The 12,192-nt window shown below is 36.4% G+C and overlaps 1 protein-coding gene across 3 annotated transcripts in view; it reads left to right on the top strand.

Moving 5' to 3' along the window:
* The window catches only part of NSUN6 (NOP2/Sun RNA methyltransferase 6), a 41,363-nt gene that overhangs the window by 17,636 nt on the left and 11,535 nt on the right, over window positions 1–12,192 (top strand). For all 3 annotated transcript variants that reach the window (XM_089533329.1, XM_089533331.1, XM_089533328.1), the window contains exons 3-8: window positions 854–961; window positions 2,727–2,882; window positions 4,279–4,358; window positions 5,871–5,980; window positions 6,498–6,651; window positions 10,439–10,520. In XM_089533329.1, coding sequence (XP_089389455.1) covers window positions 887–961; window positions 2,727–2,882; window positions 4,279–4,358; window positions 5,871–5,980; window positions 6,498–6,651; window positions 10,439–10,520 — 657 coding nt within the window. In that variant the 5' untranslated portion in view covers window positions 854–886. The remainder of the gene's footprint in view (window positions 1–853; window positions 962–2,726; window positions 2,883–4,278; window positions 4,359–5,870; window positions 5,981–6,497; window positions 6,652–10,438; window positions 10,521–12,192) is intronic.

Below are 12,192 nucleotides of genomic sequence, written 5' to 3'. Positions count from 1 at the left end.
GCCACCCATGGGCCATGGTGGGCAGAAAAAGCCTCCTTTTTGTTGGCCCAAAAAGTAATGGCTCTTTGCCGCTTCTTTTTCGGTTGGCTGCAAGGCGGATTGGGTCTGTGTCATGTGTTTGCCACAGTCCCAGTCCATCTTTGGAAGGGGCAGCTTCAAGCTGCCCCTTCAGGGCTGTCTGTTTCGGCCCTAAATCTTGCCAAAGACCATCTTTCTGCACTATCTTCATAACATACTTTATCAGTTAATTTGAAAAAGAAATGAAACAGCTTTTTTGTCCTGCACATGTATTTAAAATATTACAATTGCTTCCACCAATCATATTGTTAATTCCACTACCACATGCAAAATTAGCACCTAAAATTAAGGATTAGAAGCTAGCTATTTCTGGGGCAATCTAGTATTGCCACATGCCCCAGCTGCCAGTCCCAAAAGACAAGGGCAAATTAGGCTGCATCCACAAGAGGTCTGGTGCCAGAACAAACTACCATTCCCATAATTCCATAGTCTTGAGACATGGCCATTAAAGCAGGGTCAAACCAGATTATTTCTGCAGCATAGATACAGCTTTAGTAGCATTCTGGCAATAATATTTGTGGCTTAATTTTGGCCCATTCTGTTTTCAGTGTTCCATATCCTGGAATCTAGAAGGAAGGTTATTGACTAAAGCAGATTAGATAATTTTCTGTGCAATCCTGTTAACTACTGTATTCAGAATTTTGTCCCATTGAGTTCAGTGGGATTTATTCTCAAGTAATTTGATACAGATTTATATCTTTTGCTGAAAGTTGTAATGTTTTTCTTTGTTCATAAGTTGTAAAAAGAATGTATAAAATATGCATTTTTATTACAGATGTTTCCTAGAAAAAAATAATCTGTAAGAAGTATGGCTATTTTCCCAAAAATATTACTGAGACCAGAAGTTGAAGCATATCTGAAGTCTATATTTAAAAATAATGAGGTAAAGTGATACAGAAATTGATTAACAATACAGTACACAATGCTATGTTATTGTAGTTGTCAGGCTGTTATAAACCTTGTTGTTTTGGGGGGAGTAAATTTAATTGGACTCAGTAGGTTTAACTCTGAGTTTTGAGCCAGTGGGTTGAACAGAAAGAGTGGTTTCCTGACACAGTATGCACAGGTGTATACAATAGCTAACCCCTTAGCCTCATGAGGGCTCTCTTGGCCAGTTCATTACATCTCCTTCCTCATTCTGACTTTACATTCCTCTAATCTCACCACCATTCATATGGCTATTTGCTCATCTTGGTTTAAAGCAACATCTTTCCTCCTCACTTGTTCCCAAGTAACCAGAGCATTGTTACAACTGAACTTGTCACCTCAACTCCATAACCACATGTTATGGCATGGGGTGGGATGCTATCTATATACTGATGACACACAAATATATTTCTCAATGTCTTCAAATACAGCCTCAGCTAAGGATGGTGTGTCTCCTCTGAATGAATGCCTGGAGGAGGTAATAGGCTGGATGAGGTAAAGCAAACTGAAACTGAATCCAGACAAGACAGAGCTGCTTACCAGGTCTTAACCTGGGTTTGGAGATATGTCAGCCAGTTCTCCCCCAAAAGTCTGTGTTCACAGCTAGGAGGGGCTTCCAGATCTGTTGCTTCAAATGACAGCCCAGATAGATGTGATGGCCAGGTGTGCTTACTATCAGTTGAGGCTGTTATGCCAGCTGCATCGCTTTCTAGACCTGGAGGACCTGAAGATGTTAGTGCATGGGCTGTTAACCTCAAGACAGGACTTTTGCAGTGCACTGTACATTGGGCTATTTCTGTTCAGAAACTTCAATTAGTTCAGAAGATGGCATCTAGATAGGTTACTCCAGGAGCAATCATATCACACCAATCTTAAAAGTACTCCATTGGCTACCAGTTAGTTTCCAGACAAGATACAAAATGTTTATTATTACTTTTAAAGCCCTAGATTGTTTGGGCCCAAGTTACTTACAGCATCGCCTCCTCCCATGTAATCCACCCCAAACACTCAGATCCTCTGGCGGACATTTATTACAGTTAGCCAGGATTAGGTTGACAACTCTCAACCAGAGGGCTTTTTCTTCAGCCACCTCTAAACTGTGAAATGACCTGTGGGAAGAGATTTGACAACTGAATACACTGTCTGAATTTAGAACAGCATTGAAGCCTAATCTCTTTTGGCAAGCCTATCCAGATGATTTTTAAAACTAGATTTCATATGATGAATTTTAAATGTAGATTGTTTTAATATGTATGTGCCTTGTTTATTCTTTTAATTGATATATGTTTTAAGTGATTTTGTGTTCTTACCAGATGTATATTTGTTGTTCTGTTGTTGTCCCCTGCCTCAATCTATGGGGGAGACAGATAAGAAATAATAATAATAATAATAATAATAATAATAATAATAATAATAATGTTTTGTATCTTAACTTTAGAGCCAGTGTGGTGTAGTAATCTGTTAGGCTAGGACTCTGGGAGACCAGGATTTAAATTCTTGCTCAGCCACCAAAACCCACTGGGTGGCTTTGAACAAGTCACATTTAGCCTTAGAGGAAGGCAGTGACTCTTCTGAATAAATCTTTCCAAGAAATCCTATCGCAGGGTCTTTATAAGTTGGAGTTGACTTGAAGGTTCAAGTCTGCTCCTAGGTTTATACCACATTGTTTTAATATTATATTATTAGTCTAATATGTTTTGTTTGCTTGTTTTTACTTTTAGCTTGTAGCAGCTATTGGTCCACAGGAAGCTGAACAGAAATATGAGTCTCTGTTAAATAATTTATCTCATCCACCAGCTTTCACAACAGTTCGAGTGAACACTCATTTGGCATCTGTGGAACATATAAGAAGTCTACTTTGTGAAGAGCTTCACAAGGTCTGTGCAATATCTCCTTCCCTGGTTGCCATGCAGTAATCAGTTACTTAAATCAGTAGGAGTGGAGTCCTAAACATTCTTGTCTGGGTATATGTCCCTTCAACTCAATGAGACCAACTTCTGAGTAGACATGGATATGATTGTCCTGTAAATCAAATGTGGTGAAATTAAAATAAGATTTAAAATTAAGGAGGCAGGAGAATAAATTCAACAGCATAAAGTTAGCCAATAAGTTATGAGATAATTTTAATAGATCTAATAATGACAATCATACATTTTATTGTGGTTCCAGTCCTTCTTGAACTGTCTAATTCATAAGGTGATGCTAGGTGCAGTAGTCCCCAAACTGTGCCCTTTAAGAGATTTTGGACTTTAGCTCCTGGAAGCCTCAGCCATGTTAGCCAGTAGTTTGGGATTCAGGGAGCTGAAGTCCAAAATAATAATAATAATAATAATAATAATAATAGGATTTATTTATATGCCACCCAATCACTGGGAATCCAGATGGCTTACAACAGAGTAGATAATAGACGGTTCCCCACCCTCAGGCTTACAATCTAAAAAAATCCCTTAAAGAGCACCGTTTGGGGACCACTGTGCTAGGGGATTCCTGTCAAATGCCTGGATTTTGCCTGGTTTTGTCCACCATGCTGTTTATTTTTTAAATGAAACTGTTGGGAGAGGTTATCCAGAGTTTTGGGGTTTGGTGTCATTATGTGACCACCAACTTGATCTCTCTTTTCCATCTAACTCCAGGAGGCTGTTTCTGCAATAAATTGATGTTTGCTGCCAGTAATGGCCTGGAAGAGGGAGAACAAATTGCAACTTAATCCAGACAAGACAGAAAAACTGATTAGGGAGAATGGATTCAGCCTGGGCTGGATCCTGAAATCACAGGTCATAGCTTTGGGCATATTCCTGAATTCAGATTTGAGCCTAGAAGCCCATGCTGATTGATGACAGAGCTAAAACTAATACACCAGCTGCTTGCATTCCTTGAGATGTTAGATCTGGCAAACAGTTACCTTTTTAATCGGACAGGCCTTTGACTTTTAACTCACGTGGCCGAATAGCATTTGAATGGGATAACTTTTTTCTTTTTTTTAACTATGATTTAAACATTTTAAACTGTTTTAACTTTGTTGAAATTTGCTTTTAATAGTGTTGTTAATTTAATTATATTTTAACTTTCATATTAATAAGATTTTAGCTGTGCTTTAATTTCTTATAAACTTCTTTGGGTTCTGTAATGGGTGAAATTAAATTAATAATAGTAGTATTGATTATGTTAATAATAATGGTGATAATAATAATGTTAGTGACAACAGTTAATCAAGCAAAATAACTTTATTTTATTTAAAAGTCTAGAGCTATATATTTCTTTTCTAACTTATAGCAATATGCAAGTCTTAATGTTCCAGTTCTTCAGCATCCACAGCTTCCTGACATCTTACTTATTCCTGTTATTGGACCCAGGTCAGTGTTTTGTTTTGTTTTTTAGAATTATTAGCATGTTACAGAGAAAGGAAAACAGAGAATGAAAAGTACAGTAGAATTAAAGGATGAGGGAATTAAGTGTAATTGGTTCCTGTATAGGCAACCAAAAGAAAGATATGTAATAAACTAAAAGATATTTGGAATAGTGACAAAATAAACTGAGTCAGAAAAGATATTACTGAAGGAAACAGATTATATCTATAATATATGAAATATACAAATGGAAGATGAACAAATTCAGGAATTTATGGTCCAATGGGTCCAGGATATAGATAGCCCAATCCCGTTGGAGGATGGGGGGGGGGGGGAATGGCATAAGAAAAGTACACTCTAAATTATGACATGAAAGAGAATTACAGTATTATAAACTACAATATAGGTGGTATTTAACCCTAGATAAACTTTCAAGAACATAAGCAATATACCACCTAGGAATAACAAGAAACTGGAGGGGAAAAAATGGGTAAGTTCTTTTTTTATATGTTAAGAGCTGTGAGGGTGGTATATGTTAGGAGCTGGAAAAAGGAGGAACGTCCGTCTAAAACAGATTGGCAATGGAAATTGTTGGATTATATAGTGATGAGCAAACTATCATGCTTGATTAGAAATAAATCAGTAGATAGATTTAATGAGGAATGGTCAAATATATTAGAAGAAGTTCATTTTGTTTTGAAGATAAGTAATAAAGACTTAAGTTAAATAATGAAGTTGGATAACGAAAAGGATAGTGACAATAACGGGTTGATTCAAAAATGAGAAGTAAGGATGTATAAAAATGCAAAAGGTAATAAAAATAAGAAATAACATGATTATGAATAGGAAGTGTACAATAAAAAGAGAATAGGAATTAAAAGTGAAGCAAGAAACAATAATGATTTAGGAACTTAAGACACTAGGAAGTTTTGTTTTATTAAGTGTAAACTGTAATGTGTTTTTTGTATGTATGTAAACTTGTATGTATATATGTGAGTATGTTGAAACATTTTTTATTACTTAAGGAAATGATAAAGATTATTTTAAAATGTTACAGAATTTATCTTGCTTTAAATTAAATAGCTCTGCTAATGTATAAATAGCTCTGATTATGTATAGACCAGTCTTCAACTTTTAAAATGTATTAGAACAGACATACTTATCATTGTTAAATTGGTAATAAGCAGGTTCACATGCTAAACTATAATTATTGTTAAGAGGATGAACTCTAACATGTCTTGGGCAAATGCCCCCCTTCTCCAGCACGTTCTTGAGGAATAATTCAAAAGTTTCTAATTCCATGTGATTAATCATGGCTTGCCATATATTATACAGTTGTCTTCTTTTCTTAGAAACAATAATGAGGTAAACATCATATAGAAGAAACAACATGTACGTAGTAGAAGTAAAAAAAAAATTGAGTGGGACAAGAGAAGGCAGCTGAGAACAGAAGATTTAAATTAATGTTTCTCTAAGTATGTTAATAGATTTTCCTGAACTGCCACTTTAATTCCTCAGAAAGGATCTACAAAAATTATCAAAGGAAGTTATTGTTGGTGCACAATGTGGGAGTGCAGTGCTTCGTGGAGCTCATGTCTACGCCCCTGGTATTGTATCAGCATCAAAATGTAAGATTTCTTTCTTTATCTTTTTGTTGTATTTAAAGAAAAAAAAGTACACAGTACATAGTTGCTACTCTTCGGCGTATTAAGATGTCTTTTGTATGTGCAAGTCCTTTTTATTCTCTTCTGTTTCAGTTTCATTACTCATTACTGCACTGAACTGATCCAGTTCTAGGTTAGAGCCAGTTTACCCACTGACAACTCAGAAGCATTGCTAAAACTTTTTCATCCTTATCTCAGATTCTGTAGTCCTTCAATTTTAGTAACTACTTGTAGATTCATCATTTGGACCTATCTTTGAAAGGGTTAGAGAAAAAGCTGCAAGGGTTCATGTAGCCGGGGGGGGGGGGGGGAGGGTAGGAACTGTTACTAAAGTTGTTCCGGAGCTAGTCTTGACCTGGGCAGATGTTCATGAATAGGTGGACCTAGATTATATAGCCTAGTCAGATTCTCTTATGACTGGGTCAATGTTTTCAAGACAAATAAAATATAATTTGAAAAGCTCTCTTCTTTCCCATTCTAGGCATGAAAGCTGGTGACCTGGTTTCTGTGTACTCTGATATTGAAGGGAAATGTAAAAGAGGAGCCAAAGAATTTCTGGGAACAAAAGTTTTCATTGGAAATGGGATTTCTGAACTGAGTCGCAGTGAAATTTTTAATTCTAATGGCCCACTGAAGTAAGTCAGAAATATATAATAGAAATTGGGAACGTATCTGTAATTACTATGATTTTTAAAAAAGAAAAAGAACACTCACAGATCAGAGTAATTTAAATTAAATTCCTAGTTAGTTACTCTTAATTAGGGAGATTTCTCAAGTTCTGTGGGAAATTTTGCTTATTTGTTTTTGTGTTTGTTTTATTTTGAGCTATTGAACTGAAAACTATTAACATCAATATATTTTAGCATTAGCCCTAAAAGTAAGGGGTGGCAGCCAAGATGGTTGGTGGCAATTATATACAGTTGTCCCTCCATATTTGCTAGGGTTAGGGGAACAAGACCCCTGTGAATATAGAAAAACTGCAAATAACAAAAACACCATGTTTTTACCTGAAGGACACCTCTCTAGGAATCTCTAGGTCCTCCAGTGCAACTCTGTGGTCATTGTCCAACATACACTGACCATAGAATGGCACTGGAGTAGCTACAAATGGTCTTTCAGTGCAACCTTTCGTTAAAGTTGACCACAGAGTTGCACTGGAGGACCTAGACAGTCCTAGAAAGAACATATTAATGAAATCCGTGAATAATCAAATCTGTAAATATCAAAGCTGCAAATATGGAGGGATGACTGTACTTAATTTCTGAGCCACTGTTTTCAACCAGTTATGCTGTTAACTAGTTGGTGTAAGCTTTATTGCTTGCCAGCCTTGGTGTTTGGCGGAAGCTGCATCTTAGCTGCCTGAGAACACATGCAAAAGGATATCTTTGCCCTCATATCCTGGTTCTGGGCTGCTGATAGGCTTCTGGCTGGTCTCTAGGGGTACAAGTACTGCCAGAGTTGAGGGGATATGAGTAAGGGTCTTTCTGGACCTCACTGCTTCCCTAGCTACCCCTTTCTTTTCCTGATCATCTTTGGCTGTTCTTTGTATACAGAAATACGTGCTTTATATATAACACCAATTGTGTTGCAGTTTCCAGGCAGACAAGATAAATTTTCTACAAATTTTCTACTTGCAGATCAGAAGGAAGGTATAACGCAAGCAGTTGCACAATTTTTTGCAGCTGCCATTGCGAATCGTGAACAGTTTGTTAAACAGATGTAATATGTTATAATATAATCTCAAAATCTGTATAGATGGCTTGATTTAACGGTAAAATTTGTAAATGAGGAGGCATGGCCATATTTTACCATACCATCAAACTAACCTAGTTGGGGACTAAAGTCTAATGAAGTTACCCCAATCAGTTGCATCTGATTAATGGCATTTTGTAGTTTAACTCTTGCTTGGATAGGGAATATGATTGTGATTTTGAACTAATATGTCTTGAATGTGGTGCTCTATTACACAATATGATAGAGTTGTTTGCGAGGTGATGGCAGCCTACTCATTGTTGTGTGTTTGCCTGATCGTGCAGTCCTATCCTTGCTTTTTATCCTTACTTTTTATAGACCGTCATTTGTTTATACTCTCCAATCTGCCTGTACATGAACCTATGTTGTGTTTTAAATTGGAATTTTGTAATTGTGCTGGCCAAATGGCCGTAATAAAATTACAGTCAAAATTACAGTTTGGGAGGAAAAAGGCCTCCCAGCTTCAGCACTCTTTGTATCTTATGAAGTAGTACTAGGTGTGCCATTGTGTTTGGGAACAGAATGCTGGATTAGAGAAGTCTTCAGTTTGATTCTAGGCCTCTTCTCATGTTCTTATTTTGGCCATGTTATTTCTTACTGACTGCTTTTTATCTGATCAAGAAAGGACAATTTAAACTCTTCTACAAGTTTGAGAAGAGCCAAATCACATTTTAAATAAATTGTAGGATCCTTTGCACCCTTCAAATATTAAAAAAGAAATCCTCTGTTTTTCAAAAGCAAGACCCCTAACCCCTTCTATTTTTTTATTTTTGCATTTCTGGCAGTGTGTGCAGCTCCTGGCCACAGGAGCAGAATATTGGTCCCTGGTCCCACTGCAGTTGTTCACATTGTTTTAAGGTGAACATGAATGTATACTGCTTAGGTACAGGCCAGTTTGGATTCAGAAACTAGGGTAAATTTCCTTCGGGTTGGTTCAAAATTTGGGAGATACTTTTAGCTACTTTTCACAATAGTGTGGAGAAAGGAGTAAGATGCATATACTAATATAAGCTGTAAATTAGTTTAAATATGGAAGACTTAGGAGTCTGTATTTTGATGCTAAAATAATCAGTGCTAGCATGTGAACAAATAATTAATTGTTATTAACAAATTTGGAATGTTGTAAAGGTTAAGAAAAAGCGAGGGAAAGATTCAGCATGACTTCTTACCTTCTTTCAAGCCACTTATGAAGATGCATGAAGCATTTTTACAGACTGAATAGTTAACTTACATTTATTTATAGCAATAATAGCAATAATATGCTTGTGTAGAAGTTTTTCAACTTCAGAGCATAGCTTAATATGTATCCACTCAGCAGCTGTACTTATTAGTCTTCGAGCATCATTCTGACTCCTTTCCTTTTTGTTAAACCTGCCTTTTCATAATATACAATTCTTTCTATCTTAATTTTTGTCTTTCCTTGTTCACTGCCCCTGTACCCCTAGCACACCTTTCTCCATCTGCACTTCTTTGCCAATATAGATCTGTCACCACTCTTTTTATCACTCTGTTTATCTTGTCTCTTCTTTATCTTTTTGTATCCATTGTTCACTTTAATTAGATGACAGCAGTGCACAAAGCTTTCACTCTTATATCAATTTATGTAGATTGTGTGGCATTGTGACTGGCTTCACAGATTAGATAATTGGTGTCTGCTCCATTGCACATTTCTGAATTTAGGGAGCAAGTGTAATAAAGTCATTTTCCATATTTCCTAGACTCTCTTGAATGTAGATCCTTCCTGCAACATCAGACCAAAGTGATGATTCATTGTATTTTGTGTCTAGTTACACCAGTGTTTCCAATCCTAGCAACTAGGCAGTATTCGTATGGTTAGGATCTTTCATGTTGACTTATTCTCCCAGTTTAAGGATTTTTATGTGTTATCTTAATGGTTGAGGGAATAATTCCACTATAGTGAGTATCAATACCTATGAGCCATAACAATGCATAAAAGAGATGGAGAGAAGTGCAAAAATGTGTATATTGAATTTCCCCAGAGGGCTGAAGATAGTTATGATCTGGGCCACTGAGGTTTTGTGAGTATTATACGAGCTGGTTACACAATGTGTAGCATATATATTATGAAGTCGGCAATATCAACAGTGTTGTATATTAATGAAACTGCAAAATGTATTTTAGAAATCTTATGAGAACCCCTTTATGGCCTTTGAATCTTACACTTTGGGTAAATCTTTTTGCATAATGACAATTCCAGTTGAATGGCAAATAATCTAGTGGTTGATCTTTAAGTCACGTTTGCACAGAGAGAAAATATTTAGATGTTCATAAAATAGAAACCTATACAGGAATAGATATGTTGGCCATGCAGAAACATACAACAAAATCCAAAATCCACTGAACGTGATATCTTTATTAGGGCAATGTTTAAAATAGAAAATAATTTACTGGTTTATTTTGAAGCAACTGGAACCTAATATTTGTATGACAATTCAACATATAGTGTGTAAATAGTGTGTATGGCTTAAAATGTGCAATGTGTTTTATGCTTATTAAAACAAATTCACAGTTGGTTAAGATGCTGAAACATATTGTATGGCAGACCCCTTTGAAGTATTGTATTTTTCATTTGAAGATAATTAGTATAATACAGCTCTAGTAACGTCAGTAAGGCAATTTATTCTTACCAGACCATTTTGTACCTTTCAGAGGAATGGGAATAAAAATGATTGAGTCTATTTACCTTAGTCCTTCATTTGACAACTTGTTACCCAGTTATCTGTTTTTACAGGTAAGTTGTGTTAAAATGATTGTAGTTTCTTGAATATTTTTTTCTTGGAACTTATAAGGCCCATTAAACACAATGGAGCTTACCACTTGTAAAGTGGATAAAGGAAGACCCTAAGGCTGCATGCAGCTCCCAAGGGTGTTTTGTTTTGGGTTTGTTTGTTTGTTTGTTTGTTTTTGCAGCCTGTGACCTTTTCAGATTCTCTGGACCATCTTTTTCCTAGCCAAACAAAGGTATGTGGTAGGGCGATCCACACTCTACAAAATGCCAGTTTTTACAACCAGAAATGGACTTATGGACACTTCACATTTTGTTTTACAGTGTGCCTGTGCCATATACGGGAGCACTATCTGCGGCTTTCAGCTTATGCTGAAGCCGCACGACAAAAGAATGAATGGTGTGTGTGCCCATGTCGCGTGCCCCCTGCCATGTCACAAGCACAAGCCCCATTATATTCAATAGGGCTTGAGCACACATACCTTTTCCCTTATGCGGGGGCGTATCCGGAACGGATCTCCAACGTAAAATAAGGGCCCACTGTATTTTGATTTTTTTTTTACATATTTTGGCAGCTTGGTGAATCCTAGTGTAGAAAATTCACTCCTGGAGCAGCCACAGTTGTCCACCCTGGTTTAGAGCCTAATTGGGAATACATACTATCAGAAACAGGATATCTGAAATAAATACTCTATCTTTATTTGATAATTTGTGGTAGACATCAATGGCAGGCTCTAGAGACCACAGACATCACACTGAGCTTTAGAGAGATGGAATTTTTCAGAGTCCCATTTCTCATCCTACCAAAAAACACCAAACCAAAAGCATATTTTGGTTTCCTTTCTATCTCCCTTGTACAGTGGACTCTTGGTATGTGCTGGGGTTTGGTTCTAGGGCCTGCTGTGGATACCAAAATCTATGGATGCTCAAGTCCCATTATAGACAGTGGTATAGTAAAATAGTGTCCCTTGTATAAAATGGCAAAATCATGGTTTACTTTTGTGATGTATTTATTCTGGGGAATATTTTCAAATTGTGGCTGGTGGAATCTGTGGATACAGAATCTGTGGATATGGATGATTGAATGTAATCTGACTCCCTTTATCCCTCTCCCTTTCTGAAGGACTTTATTTGCTATAGGTATAAAAGAAACTCTAGTTTCAATAATATCGATCCTTTAATGTTTTTAGAAAGGCTGATGTAGAAGCACTTGTTACTGAGACTGTGGTCCAGTCCACACTGCAGAAATAATCCATTTAAAGCAGTGTCAAACTGATTATTTCTGCAGTGTAAATTGGACCATAGTCTCAGTAACTAGTGCTTCTACATTAGCCTTTCTCAAAATAGTAAAGGATTGATATTATTGAAACCAGAGTTTTCTTTTATAACTATAGCAAATGAAGGCCTCCAAAAGGGGTAGACCTATGCCTCTTAAAAGCCATTAATACAATTCATTCCACTGGTAAGTAAGTATTTTTGAGTCAAACATTATGATGCCCTAGCTGTAAGGAACTGAGAAAAATTAATGAACAATTTCCCCCCAAATTCAAGAAAACTAGGATTTGGATGAAGTACCGATTATTATGGTCTCTAGCTCTTTCATGTCTTAATTCCAAAATTCCATTATTAATGAATGTTCAAATTCCAACGTAAATCTTTACTTTTGTTTAAAATACAT

This window comes from Sceloporus occidentalis, unplaced genomic scaffold (assembly GCF_023333645.1).
Source record: "Sceloporus occidentalis isolate IW3139 unplaced genomic scaffold, rSceOcc1.0.p SCAF_7, whole genome shotgun sequence".
In the NCBI taxonomy this organism is placed as follows: Eukaryota; Metazoa; Chordata; class Lepidosauria; order Squamata; family Phrynosomatidae; genus Sceloporus; species Sceloporus occidentalis.
Note: the sequence above shows the minus strand (reverse complement) of the source record. Positions and strands in the feature narration are given on the sequence as shown.